The sequence below is a fragment of the Ranitomeya imitator genome, chromosome 4 (assembly GCF_032444005.1).
Source record: "Ranitomeya imitator isolate aRanImi1 chromosome 4, aRanImi1.pri, whole genome shotgun sequence".
Taxonomy (NCBI): Eukaryota; Metazoa; Chordata; class Amphibia; order Anura; family Dendrobatidae; genus Ranitomeya; species Ranitomeya imitator.
In genome coordinates, this window is record NC_091285.1 from 7,184,751 (window position 1) to 7,208,484 (window position 23,734).

Here is a 23,734-nt window from a genome sequence, read left to right on the forward strand (position 1 = left end):
CCTCTGTAATATGTTCAGGTTACAGTCACTTCCTTCTGACCTTCTCATTTGCGCAGGAGACCAATCAGAGAAGCCCAAAAATCCCAAACCCCATTATAACCTGCGCCCGGCACAGATATGAATATGGCGATCAGGATTCTGCGCTGATGGCGCAACTTCACGACTCATCCCCATTCATTGTTTATGGAGAACACATACCGGCTGTAACAGAGAGATGGTGGGGCCCGTGGCAGAAGCTACATGGGGCCCCCGCACTGTGAGCACAGCTCTGATTGGCTGAGGAAATAATAGTCATACAGTGTGAAAACCATACATTAATTGATTGCCAAACTATACCCAAATAATACCAACCTATAGTGCCCAAAGTATACTGTCAAATAGTGCCCAAAGTAATCCTCTCATATGGTGGCCAAAAAATACTCATACTGTACTCAAATAATACAGCCACTTAGTGCCCAAATAATACAGCCACATAGTATCCAAATAATGGTCACATAGTGTCCAAATAATACAGCAAGAAAGTGCCCATATAATACAGTCACATAGTGCCCAAATAATACAGCCATAGAGTGCCCAGATAATACAGCCATATAGTGCCCATATAATACAGCCACGTAGTGCCCAGATAATACAGCCACATAGTGTCCAGATAATACAGCCATATAGTGCCCAAATAATACAGCCATGTAGTGCCCATATAATACAGCCTCATAGTGCCCAAATAATACAGCCATAAAGTGCCCGTATAATACAGCCACATAGTGCCCAAATAATACAGCCATTTATAGCCACAATAGTCCTCCCATGTTGTGCCCAATCATACTGTCATTATAGGTGAAATAATACCGTCCTACTATTGAGCAATAGTTTTGCTAAGATTTGCTCTGCTCCAATCACATCCAAAGCTGCATCCAAAATGTTCTTGAAAACAAATGAGAGAAATATTAAAGTAGCGACAGCGGATTTTCCCTTTATTTTTCTGCCGGCGTTAGGCCCTGGATTCTGGACTGAGGGGCGACATGTCCCCTGTGTGACCCCATTATATAAACGGGGCGATCGCGCTAAGCGCTGGCTATCTGGGAAGATCTATCCTGATATTTACAGTCAACAGTCGGAGGCTTCGCTGTGTGCGGTGGCAGGAATGTGGCCCCCGGCTGCGCCGCCTCCTCCCATGTAAACAGCTGAATGCTCTGTGGCCTGACTGCACCACACGGTGTAAAGACGGATCCAGACCGTTCTGCAAGCGGCTCCGCTCTGAAGACGCTCCGCGCTTTACACTACGAGTCAATGGGAAGTTTCAGAAGACCCAGAGCTGCTTTATTTTATGTTTATGTTAGCGTTTTCTTCATTGTTGAATGGAGTTAAAAAAAAAAAAAAAAAAAAAAGCGAGTGAAAAAGGTGAAAAAACGCTGCCAAAAATGTTGAAGAATCACTCAAGAAGGGACCAAAAAGCGAAAAAAGACCCTGCAGGGAGAAAAAATTGCGACGTCCTGATGCCTCCGCCTCCTGGAATACTGGGTGGGTTTGCTGGAGTGAAAAAACAACGCTGTGTGCACAGAGCCCTAACATACAACACAGTCTTATTCGGGGCTGGAGTTGGTTTCTTATTCGGGGCTGGAGTTGGTTTCTTATTCGGGGCTGGAGTTGGTTTCTTATTTGGAGCTGGAGTCAGTTTCTTGTTCGGAGCTGGAGTCGGTATCTTATTTGGAGCTGGAGTCGGTTTCTTATTCGGGGCTGGAGTCGGTTTCTTATTCGGGGCTGGAGTTGGTTTCTTATTCGGAGCTGGAGTCAGTTTCTTATTTGGAGCTGGAGTCAGTTTCTTGTTCGGAGCTGGAGTCGGTTTCTTATTCGGGGCTGGAGTCAGTTTCTTGTTCGGAGCTGGAGTCGGTATCTTATTTGGAGCTGGAGTCGGTTTCTTATTCGGGGCTGGAGTTTGTTTCTTATTCGGAGCTGGAGTCAGTTTCTTGTTGGGAGCTGGAGTCGGTATCTTATTTGGAGCTGGAGTCGGTTTCTTATTCGGGGCTGGAGTTGGTTTCTTACTCGAGGCTAGAGTCAGTTTCTTGTTCGGAGCTGGAGTCGCTATCTTATTAGGGGATGCAGTCGGTTTCTTATTCGGGGCTGGAGTCGGTTTCTTATTCGGGGCTGGAGTTGGTTTCTTATTCGAGGCTGGAGTCAGTATCTTATTCAGAGCTGTAGTCGGTTTCTTGTTCAGGGCTAGAGTTGGTTTCTTGTTTGGAGTCAGTATCTTAGAGGCTCGAGTCGATTTCTTATTCAAGGCTGGAGTCGCTTTCTTATTCGGGGCTGGAGTTGGTTTCTTATTTGGGGCTGGAGTCGGTTTCTTATTTGATGCTGGAGTCAGTTTCTTATTCCAGGCTGGAGTCAGTTTCTTATTCAGGGCTAGAGTCGGTTTCTCGTTCGGAGCTGGAGTCAGTTTCTTATTAGGGTCTGGAGTCAGTTTCTTACTCGGAGTGAGAGTCAGTTTCTTGTTCGGAGCTGGAGTCGGTATCTTATTAGGGGCTGCAGTCAGTTTCTTGTTCGGAGCTGGAGTCAGTTTCTTATTCGGGGCTGGAGTCGGTTTCTTATTCGAGGCTGGAGTCGGTATCTTATTCGGAGCTTTAGTCGGTTTCTTATTCGAGGCTGGAGTCGTTATCTTATTCAGAGCTGTAGTCAGTTTCTTATTCAGGGCTAGAGTCGGTTTCTTATTAGGGGCTGGAGTTGATTTCTTATTCGGGGCTGGAGTCGATTTCTTATTAGGGGCTGGAGTCGGTTTCTTATTCGGGGTTGGAGTCGGTTTCTTATTCGGGGCTGGAGTCGGTTTCTTATTCAGGGCTGGAGTCGCTTTCTTATTTGGGGCTGGAGTCGGTTTGTTGTTCGGGGCTGGAGTCGGTTTCTTACTTTTGGCTGCAGTCGGTTTCTTGTTTGAGGATGTAGTCGGTTTCGTATTCGAGGCTGGAGTCGGTTTCTTGTTCGGGGCTAGAGTCGGTTTCTTGTTCGGGGCTGGAGTTTGTTTCTTATTCGGAGCTGGAGTCAGTTTCTTGTTGGGAGCTGGAGTCGGTATCTTATTTGGAGCTGGAGTCGGTTTCTTATTCGGGGCTGGAGTTGGTTTCTTACTCGAGGCTAGAGTCAGTTTCTTGTTCGGAGCTGGAGTCGCTATCTTATTAGGGGATGCAGTCGGTTTCTTATTCGGGGCTGGAGTCGGTTTCTTATTCGGGGCTGGAGTTGGTTTCTTATTCGAGGCTGGAGTCAGTATCTTATTCAGAGCTGTAGTCGGTTTCTTGTTCAGGGCTAGAGTTGGTTTCTTGTTTGGAGTCAGTATCTTAGAGGCTCGAGTCGATTTCTTATTCAAGGCTGGAGTCGCTTTCTTATTCGGGGCTGGAGTTGGTTTCTTATTTGGGGCTGGAGTCGGTTTCTTATTTGATGCTGGAGTCAGTTTCTTATTCCAGGCTGGAGTCAGTTTCTTATTCAGGGCTAGAGTCGGTTTCTCGTTCGGAGCTGGAGTCGGTTTCTTATTCGAGGCTGGAGTCGGTATCTTATTCGGAGCTTTAGTCGGTTTCTTATTCGAGGCTGGAGTCGTTATCTTATTCAGAGCTGTAGTCAGTTTCTTATTCAGGGCTAGAGTCGGTTTCTTATTAGGGGCTGGAGTTGATTTCTTATTCGGGGCTGGAGTCGATTTCTTATTAGGGGCTGGAGTCGGTTTCTTATTCGGGGTTGGAGTCGGTTTCTTATTCGGGGCTGGAGTCGGTTTCTTATTCAGGGCTGGAGTCGCTTTCTTATTTGGGGCTGGAGTCGGTTTGTTGTTCGGGGCTGGAGTCGGTTTCTTACTTTTGGCTGCAGTCGGTTTCTTGTTTGAGGATGTAGTCGGTTTCGTATTCGAGGCTGGAGTCGGTTTCTTGTTCGGGGCTAGAGTCGGTTTCTTGTTCGGGGCTGGAGTTTGTTTCTTATTCGGAGCTGGAGTCAGTTTCTTGTTGGGAGCTGGAGTCGGTATCTTATTTGGAGCTGGAGTCGGTTTCTTATTCGGGGCTGGAGTTGGTTTCTTACTCGAGGCTAGAGTCAGTTTCTTGTTCGGAGCTGGAGTCGCTATCTTATTAGGGGATGCAGTCGGTTTCTTATTCGGGGCTGGAGTCGGTTTCTTATTCGGGGCTGGAGTTGGTTTCTTATTCGAGGCTGGAGTCAGTATCTTATTCAGAGCTGTAGTCGGTTTCTTGTTCAGGGCTAGAGTTGGTTTCTTGTTTGGAGTCAGTATCTTAGAGGCTCGAGTCGATTTCTTATTCAAGGCTGGAGTCGCTTTCTTATTCGGGGCTGGAGTTGGTTTCTTATTTGGGGCTGGAGTCGGTTTCTTATTTGATGCTGGAGTCAGTTTCTTATTCCAGGCTGGAGTCAGTTTCTTATTCAGGGCTAGAGTCGGTTTCTCGTTCGGAGCTGGAGTCAGTTTCTTATTAGGGTCTGGAGTCAGTTTCTTACTCGGAGTGAGAGTCAGTTTCTTGTTCGGAGCTGGAGTCGGTATCTTATTAGGGGCTGCAGTCAGTTTCTTGTTCGGAGCTGGAGTCAGTTTCTTATTCGGGGCTGGAGTCGGTTTCTTATTCGAGGCTGGAGTCGGTATCTTATTCGGAGCTTTAGTCGGTTTCTTATTCGAGGCTGGAGTCGTTATCTTATTCAGAGCTGTAGTCAGTTTCTTATTCAGGGCTAGAGTCGGTTTCTTATTAGGGGCTGGAGTTGATTTCTTATTCGGGGCTGGAGTCGATTTCTTATTAGGGGCTGGAGTCGGTTTCTTATTCGGGGTTGGAGTCGGTTTCTTATTCGGGGCTGGAGTCGGTTTCTTATTCAGGGCTGGAGTCGCTTTCTTATTTGGGGCTGGAGTCGGTTTGTTGTTCGGGGCTGGAGTCGGTTTCTTACTTTTGGCTGCAGTCGGTTTCTTGTTTGAGGATGTAGTCGGTTTCGTATTCGAGGCTGGAGTCGGTTTCTTGTTCGGGGCTAGAGTCGGTTTCTTGTTCGGGGCTGGAGTCGGTATCATATTAGGGGCTGGAGTTGATTTCTTATTTGGGGCTGGAGTCGGTTTGTTGTTTGGGGCTAGAGTCAGTTTCTTATTCGGGGCTGGAGTCGGTTTCTTGTTCGGGGCTGGAGTCGGTTTCTTATTCGAGGCTGGAGTCGGTATCTTATTCGGAGCTGTAGTTGGTTTTTTATTCAGGGCTAGAGTCAGTTTCTTGTTCGGAGCTGGAGTCGGTATATTATTAGGGGTTGGAGTCGATTTCTTATTCAGGGCTGGAGTCAGTTTCTTATTCAGGGCTGGAGTCAGTTTCTTATTAGGGGCTGAGTCGGATTCTTATTCGGGGCTGGAGTCAGTTTCTTATTCAGGGCTGGAGTCGCTTTCTTGTTCGGGGCTGGAGTCAGTTTGTTGTTCGGGGCTGGAGTCGGTATCTTATTTGGTCTATAAAGGCACGGATGATTGACCTCGTGGAGACCAAAACATCCAACACCGCGGAGACCCCTGTTATGTAGGCAATCCAGTAACACAGTGTGCAGTAATCAGAGCACATACAGTGATCTGACAGTAACCCAAAAACAATAGAACCAGCTCTGAGACGTGGAATCTCTGTAGACCGCAATACCTGAACCTATCCTAAACACAACTAAAGGCAGCTGTGGATTGCGCCTATCACTACCTATGCAACTTGGCACAGCCTGAGGAGCTGACTAGCCTGAAGATAGAAATACAAGCCTGACTTGCCTCAGAGAAATACCCCAAAGGAATAGGCAGCCCCCCACATATAATGACTGTTAGCAAGATGAAAAGACAAACGTAGGAATGAAATAGATTCAGCAAAGTGAGGCCCGATATTCTAGACAGAGCGAGAATAGCAAAGAGAACTATGCAGTCTACAAAAAAACCCTAAAGCAAAAACCACGCAAAGGGGGCAAAAAGACCCACCGTGCCGAACTAACGGCACGGCGGTACACCCTTTGCGTCTCAGAGCTTCCAGCAAAAAAGAATAGACAAGCTGGACAGAAAAAACAGCAACAAAAACAAAGTAGCACTTATCTAGCAGAGCAGCAGGCCACAGGAAAGATCCAAGAGCTCAGATCCAACACTGGAACATTGACAAGGAGCAAGGAAGACAGAATCAGGTGGAGTTAAATAGCAAGGCAGCCAACGAGCTCACCAGAACACCTGAGGGAGAAAGCCCAGAGGCTGCAGTACCACTTGTGACCACAGGAGTGAATTCAGCCACAGAATTCACAACAGTACCCCCCCCCTTGAGGAGGGGTCACAGAACCCTCACCAGAGCCCCCAGGCCGACCAGGATGAGCCACATGAAAGGCACGAACAAGATCTGGAGCATGGACATCAGAGGCAAAAACCCAGGAATTATCTTCCTGAGCATAACCCTTCCATTTGACCAGATACTGGAGTTTCCGTCTAGAGACACGAGAATCCAAAATTTTGTCCACAACATACTCCAATTCCCCCTCCAGCAAAACAGGGGCAGGAGGCTCCACAGATGGAACCATAGGTGCCACGTATCTCCGCAACAACGACCTATGGAATACATTATGTATGGAAAAGGAGTCTGGGAGGGTCAGACAAAAAGACACCGGATTGAGAATCTCAGAAATCCTATACGGACCAATAAAACGAGGTTTAAATTTAGGAGAGGAAACCTTCATAGGAATATGACGAGAAGATAACCAAACCAGATCCCCAACACGAAGTCGGGGACCCACACGGCGTCTGCGATTAGCAAAAAGCTGAGCCTTCTCCTGGGACAAGGTCAAATTGTCCACTACCTGAGTCCAGATCTGCTGCAACCTGTCCACCACAGAATCCACACCAGGACAGTCCGAAGACTCAACCTGTCCTGAAGAGAAACGAGGATGGAACCCAGAATTGCAGAAAAATGGAGAGACCAAGGTAGCCGAGCTGGCCCGATTATTAAGGGCGAACTCAGCCAACGGCAAAAATGACACCCAATCATCCTGGTCTGCAGAAACAAAACATCTCAGATATGTTTCCAAGGTCTGATTGGTTCGTTCGGTCTGGCCATTAGTCTGAGGATGGAAAGCCGAGGAAAAAGACAGGTCAATGCCCATCCTACCACAAAAGGCTCGCCAGAACCTCGAGACAAACTGGGAACCTCTGTCAGAAACAATATTCTCAGGAATGCCATGCAAACGAACCACATGCTGGAAAAACAAAGGCACCAAATCAGAGGAGGAAGGCAATTTAACCAAGGGCACCAGATGGACCATTTTAGAAAAGCGATCACAGACCACCCAAATGACCGACATCTTTTGAGAAACGGGAGGGTCAGAAATAAAATCCATCGAAATATGAGTCCAAGGCCTCTTCGGGACCGGCAAGGGCAAAAGCAACCCACTGGCACGAGAACAGCAGGGCTTAGCCCTAGCACAAGTCCCACAGGACTGCACAAAAGCACGCACATCCCGTGACAGAGATGGCCACCAGAAGGATCTAGCAACCAACTCCCTGGTACCAAAGATTCCTGGATGACCAGCCAACACCGAACAATGAAGTTCAGAGATAACTTTACTAGTCCACCTATCAGGGACGAACAGTTTCTCGGCTGGACAACGATCAGGTTTATTAGCCTGAAATTTCTGCAACACTCTCCGCAAATCAGGAGAGATGGCAGACACAATGACTCCTTCCCTGAGGATACTCGCCGGCTCAGACAACCCCGGAGAGTCGGGCACAAAACTCCTAGACAGAGCATCCGCCTTCACATTTTTAGAGCCCGGAAGGTACGAAATCACAAAATCAAAACGAGCAAAAAATAACGACCAACGGGCCTGTCTAGGATTCAAGCGCTTGGCAGACTCGAGATAAGTCAAGTTCTTATGATCAGTCAATACCACCACGCGATGCTTAGCTCCTTCAAGCCAATGATGCCACTCCTCGAATGCCCACTTCATGGCCAGCAACTCTCGGTTGCCCACATCATAATTACGCTCAGCAGCAGAACACTTCCTGGAAAAGAAAGCACATGGTTTCAACACTGAGCAACCAGCACCTCTCTGTGACAAAACCGCCCCTGCACCAATCTCAGAAGCATCAACCTCGACCTGGAACGGAAGAGAAACATCTGGTTGACACAACACAGGGGCAGAAGAAAAACGACGCTTCAACTCCTGAAAAGCTTCCACGGCAGCAGAAGACCAATTAACCAAATCAGCACCCTTCTTGGTCAAATCGGTCAATGGTCTGGCAATGCTAGAAAAATTACAGATGAAGCGACGATAAAAATTAGCAAAGCCCAGGAATTTTTGCAGACTTTTCAGAGATGTCGGCTGAGTCCAATCCTGGATGGCTTGGACCTTAACCGGATCCATCTCGATAGTAGAAGGGGAAAAGATGAACCCCAAAAATGAAACTTTCTGCACACCGAAGAGACACTTTGATCCCTTCACGAACAAGGAATTAGCACGCAGTACCTGGAAAACCATTCTGACCTGCTTCACATGAGACTCCCAATCATCTGAGAAGATCAAAATGTCATCCAAGTAAACAATCAGGAATTTATCCAGATACTCACGGAAGATGTCATGCATAAAAGACTGAAACACAGATGGAGCATTGGCAAGTCCGAACGGCATCACTAGATACTCAAAATGACCCTCGGGCGTATTAAATGCCGTTTTCCATTCATCTCCCTGCCTGATTCTCACCAGATTATACGCACCACGAAGATCAATCTTAGTGAACCAACTAGCCCCCTTAATCCGAGCAAACAAGTCAGATATCAATGGCAAGGGATACTGAAACTTAACAGTGATCTTATTAAGAAGGCGGTAATCAATACACGGTCTTAGCGAACCATCCTTTTTGGCTACAAAAAAGAACCCTGCTCCCAGTGGTGACGACGATGGGCGAATATGTCCCTTCTCCAGGGATTCTTTCACATAACTGCGCATAGCGGTGTGTTCAGGCACGGATAAATTAAATAAACGACCTTTAGGGAATTTACTACCAGGAATCAAATTGATAGCACAATCACAATTCCTATGCGGAGGTAGAGCATCGGACTTGGGCTCTTCAAATACATCCTGAAAATCAGACAAGAACTCTGGGATCTCAGAAGGAATGGATGACGAAATAGACAAAAATGGAACATCACCATGTACTCCCTGACAACCCCAGCTGGTCACCGACATAGAGTTCCAATCCAATACAGGATTATGGGTTTGTAGCCATGGCAACCCCAACACGACCACATCATGCAGATTATGCAGCACCAGAAAGCGAATAACTTCCTGATGTGCAGGAGCCATGCACATGGTCAGCTGGGCCCAGTACTGAGGTTTATTCTTAGCCAAAGGTGTAGCATCAATTCCTCTCAATGGAATAGGACACCGCAAAGGCTCCAAGAAAAACCCACAACGTTTAGCATAATCCAAATCCATCAGATTCAGGGCAGCGCCTGAATCCACAAACGCCATGACAGAATACGATGACAAAGAGCAGATCAAGGTAATGGACAGAAGGAATTTGGACTGTACAGTACCAATGACGGCAGACCTATCGAACCGCCTAGTGCGCTTAGGACAATTAGAAATAGCATGAGTGGAATCACCACAGTAGAAACACAGCCCATTCAGACGTCTGTGTTCTTGCCGTTCAACTTTAGTCATAGTCCTATCGCACTGCATAGGCTCAGGTTTAATCTCAGACAATACCGCCAGATGGTGCACAGATTTACGCTCGCGCAAGCGACGACCGATCTGAATGGCCAAGGACATAGACTCATTCAAACCAGCAGGCATAGGAAATCCCACCATGACATCCTTAAGAGCTTCAGAGAGACCCTTTCTGAACAAAGCTGCCAGCGCAGATTCATTCCACAGAGTGAGTACTGACCACTTCCTAAATTTCTGACAATATACTTCTATATCATCCTGACCCTGGCACAAAGCCAGCAAATTTTTCTCAGCCTGATCCACTGAATTAGTCTCATCGTACAGTAATCCGAGCGCCAGGAAAAACGCATCGACACCGCTCAATGCAGGGTCTCCTGGCGCAAGAGAAAACGCCCAGTCCTGTGGGTCGCCGCGCAAAAAAGAAATAATAATCAAAACCTGTTGAACTGAATTACCAGAAGAATGAGGTTTCAAGGCCAGAAATAGCTTACAATTATTTTTGAAGCTCAGAAACTTATTTCTATCACCAAAAAACAAATCAGGAATAGGAATTCTTGGTTCTAGCATAGATTTCTGATCAATTGTATCTTGAATCTTTTGTACATTTACAACGAGATTATCCATTGAAGAGCACAGAGCCTGAATATCCATGTCCACAGCTGTGTCCTGAAGCACCCTAATGTCTAGGGGAAAAAAAAGACTGAAGACAGAGCTGAGAAAAAAAAATGATGTCAGAACTTCTTTTTTCCCTCTATTGAGAATCATTGGTGGCTCCTTGTACTGTTATGTAGGCAATCCAGTAACACAGTGTGCAGTAATCAGAGCACATACAGTGATCTGACAGTAACCCAAAAACAATAGAACCAGCTCTGAGACGTGGAATCTCTGTAGACCGCAATACCTGAACCTATCCTAAACACAACTAAAGGCAGCTGTGGATTGCGCCTATCACTACCTATGCAACTCGGCACAGCCTGAGGAGCTGACTAGCCTGAAGACAGAAATACAAGCCTGACTTGCCTCAGAGAAATACCCCAAAGGAATAGGCAGCCCCCCACATATAATGACTGTTAGCAAGATGAAAAGACAAACGTAGGAATGAAACAGATTCAGCAAAGTGAGGCCCGATATTCTAGACAGAGCGAGAATAGCAAAGAGAACTATGCAGTCTACAAAAAACCCTAAAGCAAAAACCACGCAAAGGGGGCAAAAAGACCCACCGTGCCGAACTAACGGCACGGCGGTACACCCTTTGCGTCTCAGAGCTTCCAGCAAAAAAGAATAGACAAGCTGGACAGAAAAAACAGCAACAAAAACAAAGTAGCACTTATCTAGCAGAGCAGCAGGCCACAGGAAAGATCCAGAAGCTCAGGTCCAACACTGGAACATTGACAAGGAGCAAGGAAGACAGAATCAGGTGGAGTTAAATAGCAAGGCAGCCAACAAGCTCACCAGAACACCTGAGGGAGAAAGCCCAGAGGCTGCAGTACCACTTGTGACCACAGGAGTGAATTCAGCCACAGAATTCACAACAGACCCCATCACATGTTTCTCAACGCAGTGATCCAGAACACTGCCCCCAAATATGCAAATGCAAGTAGAGAAGCTGCGGAGACACCATCACGTGTTTCTCAACGCAGGCAGTGAATAGCCAGGCCTTTCCCCGGGAAGGAACAACCAAGGGAAGGGCAGCATCCAATAAAGGAAAACATCCAATAAAGGAAAACCACCTATGCCAAGCATGGTATCCATCCACAGACAGCTGTTTCGGGGTTTTTGCCCCTCATCAATGTGGAGTAGGAAACGGGCTATCAGAAGCAGTGCCTAGTAGAAAGTCTATAAAGGCACGGATGATTGACCTCGTGGAGACCAAAACATCCAACACCGCGGAGACACCATCACGTGTTTCTCAACGCAGTGATCCAGAACACTGCCCCCAAATATGCAAATGCATGTAGAGGAGCTGCGGAGACACCATCACTAGTTTTTCAACGCAGGCAGTGAATAGCCAGGCCTTTCCCCGGGAAGGAACAACCAAGGGAAGGGCAGCATCCAATAAAGGAAAACATCCAATAAAGGAAAACCACCTATGCCAAGCATGGTAACAATCCACAGACAGCTGTTTCGGGGTATCTTATTTGGGGCTGGAGTCGGTTTCTTGTTAGGGGCTGAAGTCGGTTTCTTACACGGGGCTGGAGTCGGTTTCTTGTTCGAGGCTGGAGTCGGTTTCTTACTTGGGGTTGCAGTCGGTTTCTTACTTGGGGTTGCATTCGAGGCTGGAGTTAGTTTCTTGTTCGGGGCTGGAGTTGATTTCTTATTCAGGGGTGGAGTCGGTTTCTTGTTCGGGGCTGGAGTCGGTTTCTTGTTCGGGGCTGGAGTCGGTTTCTTATTCAGGGCTGGAGTCGCTTTCTTTTTCGGGGCTGGAGTCGGTTTGTTGTTCGGGGCTGGAGTCGCTTTCTTGTTCGGGACTGGAGACGCTTTCTTATTCGGGGCTGGAGTCGGTTTGTTGTTCGGGGCTGGAGTTGGTTTCTTATTTGGGGCTGGAGTCGGTTTCTTGTTCGGGGATGGAGTCAGTTTCTTGTTCAGGGCTGGAGTTGGTTTCTTATTCGGGGCTGAAGTCGCTTTCTTATTCAGAGCTGCAGTCAAATTCTTGTTTGAGGCTGGAGTCAGTTTCTTATTTGGGGCTGGAGTCGTTTTCTTGTTCGGGGCTTGAGTCAGTTCTTATTCGGGGCTGGAGTGGCTTTCTTATTCGGGCCTGCAGACGGTTTCTTATTCGGGCTGGAGTAGGTTTCCTATTCGGAGCTCGAGTCGCTTTCTTATTCGGGACTGGAGTCGATTTTTTGTTTGGGGCTGGTGTTGGTTTCTAATTCAGGGCTGGAGTCGGTTTCTTGTTCGGGGCTAGAGTCGGTTTGTTGTTCGGGGCTGGAGTCGGTTTGTTGTTCGAGGCTGGAGTCGGTTTCTTGTTCGAGGCTGGAGTCGGTTTCTTATTCAGAGCTCGAGAGAGTTTCTTATTCAGAGCTGGAGTCGGTTTCTTATTCGGTGCTGGAGTCAGTTTCTTATTTGGGGCTGGAGTCGTTTTCTTGTTCGGGGCTGGAGTCGTTTTCTTGTTCGGGGCTGGAGTGGCTTTCTTATTCGGGGCTGGAGTCGGTTTCTTGTTTGAGGCTGGAGTCGGTTTCTTATTCAGAGCTCGAGAGAGTTTCTTATTCAGAGCTGGAGTCGGTTTCTTATTCGGGGCTGGAGTCCTTTTCTTGTTCGGGGCTGGAGTCGGTTCTTATTCGGGGCTGGAGTCAGTTTCTTATTCGGAGCTGGAGTCACTTTCTTATTCGGGGCTGGAGTCGGTTTGTTGTTCGAGGCTGTAGTCTGTTTTGTATTCGAGGCAGGAGTCGGTTTCTTACACGGGACTGGAGTCAGTTTCTTGTTCGAGGCTGGAGTCAATTTCTTATTTGGGGCTGGAGTCGTTTTCTTGTTCGGGGCTGGAGTGGCTTTCTTATTCGGGGCTGGAGTCGGTTTCTTGTTCGGAGCTGGAGTCGCTTTCTTATTCGGGGTTGGAGTCGGCTTGTTGTTCGGGGCTGGAGTCGGTTTCTTGTTCGGGACTGGAGACACTTTCTTATTCGGGGCTGGAGTCGCTTTCTTATTGAGGGCTGGAGTCGGTTTGTTGTTCGGGGCTGGAGTCGGTTTCTTATATGGGGCTGGAATCGGTTTCTTGTTCGGGGCTGGAGTCGGTTTCTTACTCAGGGCTGGAGTCAGTTTCTTACTCAAGGCTGGAGTCGGTTTCTTGTTCGGGGCTGGAGTTGGTTGTTGTTCAGGGCTAGAGTCGGTTTCTTGTTCGGGACTGAAGATGCTTTCTTATTTGGGGCTGAAGTCGCTTTCTTATTCGGGGCAGGAGTCGGTTTGTTGTTCGGGGCTGGAGTCGGTTTCTTATTTGGGGCTGGAGTCGGTTTCTTGTTCGGGGCTGGAGTCGGAATCTTACACTGGGCTGGAGTCGGTTCCTTGTTCGGGGCTGGAGTCAGTTTCTTATTTGGGGCTGGAATCGGTTTCTTGTTCGGGGCTGGAGTCGGTTTCTTACACTGGGCTGGAGTCGGTTCCTTGTTCGGGTCTGGAGTCAGTTTTTATTTGGGGCTGGAGTGGCTTTCTTATTCGGGGTTGCAGTCGGTTTCTTATTCGGGCTGGAGTAGGTTTCCTATTCGGAGCTGGAGTCGCTTTCTTATTCGGGACTGGAGTCGATTTGTTGTCCGGGGCTGGAGTCGGTTTCTTATTCAGAGCTGGAGTCGGTTTCTTATTTGGGGCTGCAGTCGATTTCTTATTCGGAGCTGGAGTCACTTTTTTGTTCGGGGCTGGAGTCGGTTTGTTGTTCGGGGCAGGAGTTGGTTTCTTATTCAGACATGGAGTCGGTTTCTTGTCCCGGGCTGGAGTCGGTTTGTTGTAAGGGGCTTGAGTCGGTTTCTTCTTCGGGGTTGGAGTTGGTATCTTATTCGGGGCTGGAGTCGGTGTCTTATTCAGGGCCAGAGTCGGTTTCTTATTTGGGGCTGGAGTCGGTTTCTTATTCAGAAATGGAGTCAGCTTCTTATTCGGGGCTGGAGTCGGTTTCTTGTTCGGGGCTGGAGTCGTTTTTTTATTCGGGGCTGGAATCGGTTTCTTATTCGGTGCTGGACCTGGACTCGGTTTCTTATTCAGGGCTGGAGTCGGTTTCTTGTTTGGTGCTGGAGTCGGTTTCTTGTTCAGAGATGGAGTCGGTCTCTTGTTCGGGGCTGGAGTCACTTTCTTATTCGAGGCTGGACTCGGTATGTTGTTAGGGTCTGGGGTCGGTTTTTTATTCAGGGCTGGAGTCGGTTCCTTATTCTGAGCTGGATTTGTTTTCTTATTCGGGGCTGGAGTCGGTTTGTTGTTCGGGGCTAGAGTTGGTTTCTTATTAGGAGCTGGAGTCGGGTCCTTATTAGGGGCTGGAGTCGGGTTTCTTATTCGCGGCTAGAGTGGATTTCTTTTTCGGGGCTGGAGTAATTTTCTTATTCGGGTCTGGAGTTGGTTTCTTATTCGAGCTGGAGTAGGTTCCTACTCGAGGCTGAAGTCGCTTTCTTATTTGGGGCTGCAGTCGGTTTCTTATTCGGGGCTGGAGTCGGTTTCCTATTCGGAGTTGGAGTCGCTTTCTTATTCCGGGCAGGAGTCGGTTTGTAGTTCGGGGCTGGAATTGGTTTCTTATTCGTGGCTAGAGTCGGATTGTTGTTGACTGCTGCAGTTGGTTTCTTTTTATGAGCTGGAGTCGGTTTCTTATTCGGGGCTGGAGTTGATTTCTTATTCTGGTCTGGAGTCGGTTTCTTACTCGGTGCTGGAGTCAGTTTCTTACTGCGGGCTTAAGTCGCTTTCTTATTCGGGGCTGGTGTCGGTTTCCTATTCGGAGCTGGAGTCGCTTTCTTATCTGGGGCTGGAGTCGGTTTGTTGTTCAGGGCTGGATTTGGTTTCTTATTCGAGGCTGGAGTCGGTTTCTTGTTCGGGTCTGGAGTTGGTTTCTTATTCAGGGCTGGAGTCGGTTTCTTATTTGGGGCTGGAGACGGTTTCTTATTAGGGGCTGGAGTTGGTTTCTTGTTTGGGCTGGAGTCGTTTTGTTGTTCGGCGCTGCAGTTGGTTTCTTGTTCGGGGCTGGAGTCGGATTCTTATTCAGGACTGGAGACGGTTTCGTTTTTGGGGCTGGAGTTGATTTCTTATTCAGGGCTGGAATCGGTTTCTTTTTTGGGGCTGGAGTCGGTTTCTTTTGTTGGGCTGGAGTCGGTTTCTTTTTTGGAGCTGGAGTCAGTTTCTTATTCTGGGCTGGAGTCAGTTTCTTATTTGGGGCTGGAGACATTTTCTTATTAGGGGCTGGAGTCGGTTTCATGTTCGGGCTGGAGTCGGTTTGTTGTTCAGGGCTGGAGTCGGTTTCTTATTCGGGGCTGGAATCAGCTTCTTATTTGGGGCTGGAGTTGGTTTCTTATTCGGGGCAGGACTCGGTTTCTTATTCAGGGCTGAAGTTGGTTTCTTATGTGGGGCTGGAGTTGGTTTCTTATTTGCAGCTGGAGTTGGTTTGTTATTAGGGCTGGAGTCGGTTTCTTATTCGGAGCTAGAGTCAGTTTCTAGTTCGGGGCTGGATTCAGTATCTTATTTAGGTCTGGAGTCGGTTTGTTGTTCGGGGCTGGAGTCGCTTTCTTATTCGGGGCTGGAGTCGGTTTGTTGTTCGGGGCTGGAGTCAGTTTGTTGTTTGGGGCTGAAGTCGGTTTCTTATTTGGGTATTTGGGGCTGAAGTCGGTTTCTTATTCGGAGCTGGAGTCTGTATCTTATTCGGGGCTGGAGTCGGTTTGTTGTTCGGGGTTGGAGTTGGTTTCTTAATCGGGCCTAGAATCGGTTTGTTGTTCAGGGCTGGAGTTGGTTTCTTTTTATGAGCTGGAGTTGGTTTCTTTTTCGGGGCTGGAGTTGATTTCTTATTCGGGGCTGGAGTAGGTTTCTTATTCTGGTCTGGAGTCGGTCTCTTACTCGGTGCTGGAGTCAGTTTCCTATTCGGAGCTGGAGTCGCTTTCTTATTCGGGGCTGGAGTCAGTTTGTTGTTCAGGGCTGGAGTTGGTTTCTTATTCAGGGCTGGAGTCGGTTTCTTATTCGTGGCTAGAGCCGGTTTGTTGTTCGGGGCTGGAGTCGGTTTCTTGTTCGGGGCTGGAATCGGTTTCTTATTCTGGACTAGAGTTGGTTTCTTTTTTGTGGGTAGAGTCGGTCTCTTATTCAGGGCTGGAGTCGGTTTGTTGTTCGGGACTGGAGTAGGTTTCTTATTCTGGTCTGGAGTCAGTTTCTTATTCGGTGCTGCAGTCGGTTTTGTATTCGAGGCTGGAGTCGGTTGTTATTCGGGGCTGGAGTTGGTTTCTTATTCAGGGCTGCAGTCGGTTTCTTATTCGGGGCTGGAGTCGGTTTCTTATTCAGGGCTGCAGTCAGTTTCTTATTCAGGGCTGGAGTCGATTTCTTTTTCAGGGCTGGAGTCGGTTCTTATTTGGGGCTTGAGTTGGTTTCTTATTCGGAGCTGGAGTCGGTTTGTTGTTCGGGCCTGGAGTCGGTTTGTTGTTCGGGGCTGGAGTCGGATTCTTATTCAGGGCTGGAGTCAGTTTCTTTTTTATGGCTGGAGTCGGTTTCTTATTCAGGGCTGGAGTGGGTTTCTTGTTCGGGGCTGGAGTCGGTTTCTTATTCGGGGCTGGAATCGGCTTCTTATTCGGGGCTGGAATCGGCTTCTTATTCAGGGCTGGAGTCGGTTTCTTATTCAGGGCTGAAGTAGGTTTCTTATTCGGGGCTGGAGTCTGTTTCTTATAAGGGCTGGAGTCGGTTTCTTATTCGGGGCTAGAGTCGGTTTCTAGTTCGGGGCTGGAGTCGGTATCTTATTCGGGGCCGTCGGTATCTTATTCTGTTTGTTGTTCGGGCCTAGAGTCGGTTTGTTTTTCGATGTTGGAGTTGGTTTCTTATTCGGGGCTAGAGTCGGTTTGTTGTTCAGGGCTGGAGTTGGTTTCTTTTTATGAGCTTGAGTCGGTTTCTTATTTGGGGCTGTAGTTGATTTCTTATTTGGGGCTGGAGTAGGTTTCTTATTCTGGTCTGGAGTCGGTTTCTTACTCGGTGCTGGAGTTAGTTTCTTATTCGGGGCTGGAGTCGGTTTCCTATTAGGAGCTGGAGTCGCTATCTTTTTCGGGGCTGCAGTCGGTTTGTTGATCAGGGCGGGAGGTGGTTTCTTATTCAGGGCTGGAGTCAGTTTCTTGTTCAGGGCTGGAGTTGGTTTGTTGCTCGAGGCTGGAGTCGGTTTCTTGTTTGGGTCTGGTGTTGTGAATTCTGTTGTTGAACTCCCTCCTGTGGTCGTGAATGGTACTTCGGCGAGTTCTGTCCATGGACTCCCTCTGGTGGCTGTGAGTGAAGCTGCTGCTTCTGAGGTTCCTTACACAGGTGACGTGGTTTATCCTTTGGTTGGCTGCTCTATTTAACTCCACTCAGATCGTTACTCCAGGCCAGCTGTCAATGTTCCTGTGCTGGTTCAGTTCGCTCTTGGATCTTCTGGAGACCTGTCTCTTCCTGCAAGAAGCTAAGTCCCCGTTTGTTATTTTCTGATCATGGTTTTCTAGTCCAGCTTGCTTTCATGATTTTGTCTTGCTAGCTGGAAGCTCTGGGATGCAGGGTGGCGCCTCCGCACCGTGAGTCGTTGCGGGGGTCTTTTTGCACACTCTGCGTGGTCTTTTGTAGTTTTGTGCTGACCGCAAAGATACCTTTCCTATCCTCTGTCTATTTAGTTAGTCTGGCCTCCCTTTGCTAAACCTGTTTCATTTCTATGTTTGTGACTTTCATCTTAACTCACAGTTAATATTTGTGGGGGGCTGCCTTTTCCTTTGGGGAAATTTCTCTGAGGCAAGGTAGGCTTTATTTTCGATCTCTAGGGCTAGCTAGTTCTTAGGCTGTGTCCGAGGTGTCTAGGCCTGTTAGGTACGCTCCACGGCTATTTCTAGTGTGTGTGATAGGATTAGGGATTGCGGTCAGCAAAGTTCCCACTTCCCAGAGCTTGTCCTGTGAGTTTAACCATCAGGTCATTCCTGGTGCTCCTGACCACCAGGTCATAACAGTACAGCTGGCCCAAAGTATTAATGCATCTCAATAGAGGGATAAGAGAAGCTCTGAGACCATTTTTTTTTCTTTGCACTGTGTTTTGTCTTTCTTTTCCCCTAGACCTTTGGGTGGTTCAGGACACAGGTGTAGAGATGGACATTCAAGGTCTGTCCTCTTGTGTGGATCATCTCACTGCAAGAGTACAAAACATTCAAGATTTTGTGGTTCAGAATCCTATGTTAGAGCCTAGAATTCCTATTCCTGATTTATTTTCTGGGAATAGATCTAAGTTTCTGAATTTCAAAAATAATTGTAAACTGTTTCTAGCTTTGAAACCCCGCTCCTCTGATGACCCCGTTCAACAAGTAAAAATCATTATTTCTTTCTTGCGTGGTGACCCACAAGACTGGGCATTTTCCCTTGCGCCAGGAAATCCTGCATTGCGTGATGTTGATGCGTTTTTTCTGGCGCTTGGATTGCTTTATGATGAACCAAATTCAGTGGATCAGGCAGAGAAAATCTTGCTGGCTTTGTGTCAGGGTCAGGATGAAGCGGAGGTGTACTGTCAGAAGTTTAGAAAGTGGTCTGTGCTTACTCAGTGGAATGAGTGTGCCCTGGCGGCAATTTTCAGAAAGGGTCTTTCTGAAGCTCTTAAGGATGTCATGGTGGGATTTCCCACGCCTGCTGGTCTGAATGAGTCTATGTCCTTGGCCATTCAGATCGATCGGCGCTTGCGTGAGCGCAAAGCTGTGCACCATCTGGCGGTATTCTCTGACTATAGGCCTGAGCCTATGCAGTGTGATAGGACTTTGACCAGAGCTGAACGGCAAGAACACAGACGTCGGAATGGGCTGTGTTTTTACTGTGGTGAATCCACTCATGCTATCTCCGATTGTCCTAAGCGCACTAAGCGGTTCGCTAGGTCTGCCACCATTGGTACGGTACAGTCGAAATTTCTTTTGTCCGTTACTCTGATTTGCTCTCTGTCGTCCTATTCTGTTATGGCATTTGTGGATTCAGGCGCTGCCCTGAACTTGATGGACTTGGAGTTTGCCAGGCGCTGTGGTTTTCTCTTGGAGCCCTTGCAGTATCCTATTCCATTTAGAGGAATTGATGCTACGCCTTTGGCCAAGAATAAGCCTCAGTACTGGACTCATTTGACCATGTGCATGGCTCCTGCACATCAGGAGGATATTCGCTTTTTGGTGTTGCATAATCTGCATGATGTGGTCGTTTTGGGGTTACCATGGCTACAGGTCCACAACCCAGGATTGGATTGGAAATCAATGTCTGTGTCCAGCTTGGGTTGTCAAGGGGTACATGGTGATGTTCCATTGCTGTCAATTTCGTCTTCCACTCCTTCTGAAGTCCCTGAGTTTTTGTCGGATTACCGGGATGTATTTGATGAGCCCAAATCCGGTGCCCTACCTCCTCATAGGGATTGCGATTGTGCTATTAATTTGATTCCTGGTAGTAAGTTTCCTATGGGTCAACTGTTCAATTTATCGGTGCCAGAACACGCCGCTATGCGGAGTTACGTAAAGGAATCCTTGGAGAAGGGTCATATTCGCCCGTCGTCGTCACCATTGGGAGCAGGGTTCTTTTTTGTGGCCAAGAAGGATGGCTCTTTGAGACCTTGTATTGATTACCGCCTTCTTAATAAGATCACAGTCAAATTTCAGTATCCTTTGCCGCTGCTTACTGATTTGTTTGCTCGGATTAAGGGGGCTAGTTGGTTCACCAAGATAGATCTTCGAGGGGCGTATAATCTTGTGCGAATTAAACAGGGCGATGAATGGAAAACAGCATTTAATACGCCCGAGGGCCATTTTGAGTACCTGGTTATGCCATTCGGGCTTTCTAATGCTCCATCTGTGTTTCAGTCCTTTATGCATGACATCTTTCGAGAGTACCTGGATAGATTCATGATTGGATATTTGGATGACATTTTGGTCTTTTCGGATGATTGGGAGTCTCATGTGAAGCAGGTCAGAATGGTGTTCCAGGTCCTTCGTGCAAATTCCTTGTTTGTGAAGGGGTCAAAGTGTCTCTTTGGACTTCAGAAGGTTTCATTTTTGGGTTTCATTTTTTTCCCCTTCTACTATCGAGATGGACCCTGTTAAAGTCCAGGCCATTTATGATTGGACTCAGCCGACATCTCTGAAGAGCCTGCAGAAGTTCCTGGGCTTTGCTAATTTTTACCGTCGCTTCATCGCTAATTTTTCTAGTATTGCTAAACCGTTGACTGATTTGACCAAGAAAGGTGCTGATGTGGTCAATTGGTGCTCTGCGGCTGTAGAGGCTTTTCAGGAGTTGAAGCGTCGTTTTTCCTCTGCCCCTGTGTTGTGCCAGCCAGATGTTTCGCTCCCATTTCAGGTCGAGGTTGATGCTTCTGAGATTGGAGCAGGGGCAGTTTTGTCGCAAAGAAGTTCTGATGGCTCGGTGATGAAACCATGTGCCTTCTTTTCTAGAAAATTCTCGCCTGCTGAGTGCAATTATGATGTTGGTAATCGAGAGTTGTTGGCCATGAAGTGGGCATTCGAGGAGTGGCGACATTGGCTTGAAGGAGCTAAACATCGCGTGGTGGTCTTGACGGATCACAAGAATTTGATTTATCTCGAGTCTGCCAAACGGTTGAATCCTAGACAGGCTCGATGGTCGCTCTTTTTCTCCCGTTTTGATTTTGTGGTTTCATACCTTCCGAGATCTAAGAATGTGAAGGCTGATACCCTGTCAAGGAGTTTTGTGCCTGACTCTTCGGGTGTTCCGGAGCCGGCGGGTATTCTTAAAGAGGGGGTAATTTTGTCTGCCATCTCCCCTGATTTGCGGCGCGTGCTGCAGAAGTTTCAGGCTGATAGACCTGACCGTTGTCCAGCGGAGAGACTGTTTGTCCCTGATAGATGGACTAGTAGAGTTATCTCTGAGGTTCATTGTTCGGTGTTGGCTGGTCATCCTGGAATCTTTGGTACCAGAGATTTGGTGGCTAGATCCTTTTGGTGGCCTTCTTTGTCACGGGATGTGCGTTCTTTTGTGCAGTCCTGTGGGACTTGTGCTCGGGCTAAGCCCTGCTGTTCTCGGGCCAGTGGGTTGCTTTTGCCCTTGCCGCTCCCGAAGAGGCCCTGGACGCATATTTCCATGGATTTTATTTCTGATCTCCCTGTTTCTCAAAGGATGTCAGTCATTTGGGTGGTTTGTGATCGCTTCTCTAAGATGGTCCATTTGGTACCCTTGTCTAAATTGCCTTCCTCCTCTGATTTGGTGCCATTGTTTTTCCAGCATGTGGTTCGTTTGCATGGCATTCCGGAGAACATCGTCTCGGACAGAGGTTCCCAGTTTGTTTCGAGGTTTTGGCGGTCCTTTTGTGCTAAGATGGGCATTGATTTGTCTTTTTCTTCGGCTTTCCATCCTCAGACTAATGGCCAAACCGAACGAACTAATCAGACTTTGGAAACATATCTGAGATGCTTTGTTTCTGCTGATCAGGATGATTGGGTGTCCTTCTTGCCTTTGGCTGAGTTCGCCCTTAATAATCGGGCCTGCTCGGCTACTTTAGTTTCTCCTTTTTTCTGTAATTCTGGTTTCCATCCTCGTTTCTCTTCAGGGCAGGTTGAGCCTTCGGACTGTCCTGGTGTGGATACAGTGGTGGACAGGTTGCAGCAGATTTGGACTCATGTGGTGGACAATTTGACATTGTCCCAGGAGAAGGCTCAACGTTTTGCTAACCGCCGGCGCTGTGTTGGTCCCCGACTTCGTGTTGGGGATTTGGTTTGGTTGTCATCTCGTCATGTTCCTATGAAGGTTTCCTCTCCTAAGTTTAAGCCTCGTTTCATTGGGCCATATAAGATTTCTGAAGTTCTTAATCCTGTGTTATTTCGTTTGGACCTTCCAGCTTTTGCCATCCATAATGTGTTCCATAGGTCGTTGTTGCGGAGACACGTGGCGCCTATGGTTCCCTCCGTTGATCCTCCTGCCCCGGTGTTGGTCGAGGGGGAGTTGGAGTATGTGGTGGAGAAGATTTGGATTCTCGTGTTTCGAGACGGAAACTCCAGTACCTGGTCAAGTGGAAGGGTTATGGTCAGGAAGATAATTCCTGGGTTTTTGCCTCTGATGTTCATGCTGCCGATCTAGTTCGTGCCTTTCATTTGGCTCATCCTGATCGGCCTGGGGGCTCTGGTGAGGGTTCGGTGACCCCTCCTCAAGGGGGGGTACTGTTGTGAATTCTGTTGTTAAACTCCCTCCTGTGGCCTTGAATGGTACTTCGGCGAGTTCTGTCCATGGACTCCCTCTGGTGGCTGTGAGTGGAGCTGCTGCTTCTGAGGTTCCTTACACAGGTGACATGGTTTATCCTTTGGTTGGCTGCTCTATTTAACTCCACTCAGATCGTTACTCCAGGCCAGCTGTCAATGTTCCTGTGCTGGTTCAGTTCGCTCTTGGATCTTCTGGAGACCTGTCTCTTCCTGCAAGAAGCTAAGTCCCCGTTTGTTATTTTCTGTTCATGGTTTTCTAGTCCAGCTTGCTTTCATGATTTTGTCTTGCTAGCTGGAAGCTCTGGGATGCAGGGTGGCGCCTCTGCACCGTGAGTCGGTGCGGGGGTCTTTTTGCACACTCTGCGTGGTCTTTTGTAGTTTTGTGCTGACCGCAAAGATACCTTTCCTATCCTCTGTCTATTTAGTTAGTCTGGCCTCCCTTTGCTAAACCTGTTTCATTTCTATGTTTGTGACATTCATCTTAACTCACAGTTAATATTTGTGGGGGGCTGCCTTTTCCTTTGGGGAAATTTCTCTGAGGCAAGGTAGGCTTTATTTTCGATCTCTAGGGCTAGCTAGTTCTTAGGCTGTGTCCGAGGCGTCTAGGCCTGTTAGGTACGCTCCACGGCTATTTCTAGTGTGTGTGATAGGATTAGGGATTGCGGTCAGCAAAGTTCCCACTTCCCAGAGCTTGTCCTGTGAGTTTAACCATCAGGTCATTCCTGGTGCTCCTAACCACCAGGTCATAACAGGCTGGAGTCAGTTTCTTGTTCGGGTTTGGAGTTGGTTTCTTATTCAGGGCTGGAGTTGGTTTCTTATTTGGGGCTGGAGATGGTTTCTTATTCAAAGCTGGAGTCAGTTTCTTATTTGGGGCTGGAGACATTTTCTTATTAGGGGCTGGAGTCGGTTTCATGTTCGGGCTGGAGTCGGTTTGTTGTTCGGGGCTGGAGCCGGTTTGTTGTTCGGGGCTGGAGTCGGTTTCTTATTCGGGGCTGGAATCAGCTTCTTATTTGGGGCTGGAGTTGGTTTCTTATTCGGGGCAGGACTCGGTTTCTTATTCAGGGCTGAAGTTGGTTTCTTATGTGGGGCTGGAGTTGGTTTCTTATTTGCAGCTGGAGTTGGTTTCTTATTAGGGCTGGAGTCGGTTTCTTATTCGGAGATAGAGTCAGTTTCTAGTTCGGGGCTGGATTCAGTATCTTATTTAGGTCTGGAGTCGGTTTGTTGTTCGGGGCTGGAGTCGGTTTCTTGTTCGG

General features: G+C 47.9%; 1 protein-coding gene across 1 annotated transcript; it reads right to left on the reverse strand.

The window, feature by feature from the left end:
* Window positions 1–1,019: 1,019 nt before the first annotated feature.
* Window positions 1,020–15,517, reverse strand: LOC138673830 (mucin-2-like). Its single transcript, XM_069761867.1, has 7 exons — window positions 15,199–15,517; window positions 14,705–14,974; window positions 13,718–14,591; window positions 13,047–13,483; window positions 12,527–12,909; window positions 11,838–12,348; window positions 1,020–5,283 (listed from the first exon to the last, which is right to left on the reverse strand). Exons 1-7 carry the CDS (start codon window positions 15,515–15,517, stop codon window positions 1,430–1,432), a joined length of 6,648 nt encoding a protein of 2,215 aa, XP_069617968.1. The 3' UTR covers window positions 1,020–1,429.
* Between the last annotated feature and the right edge of the window lie 8,217 nt (window positions 15,518–23,734).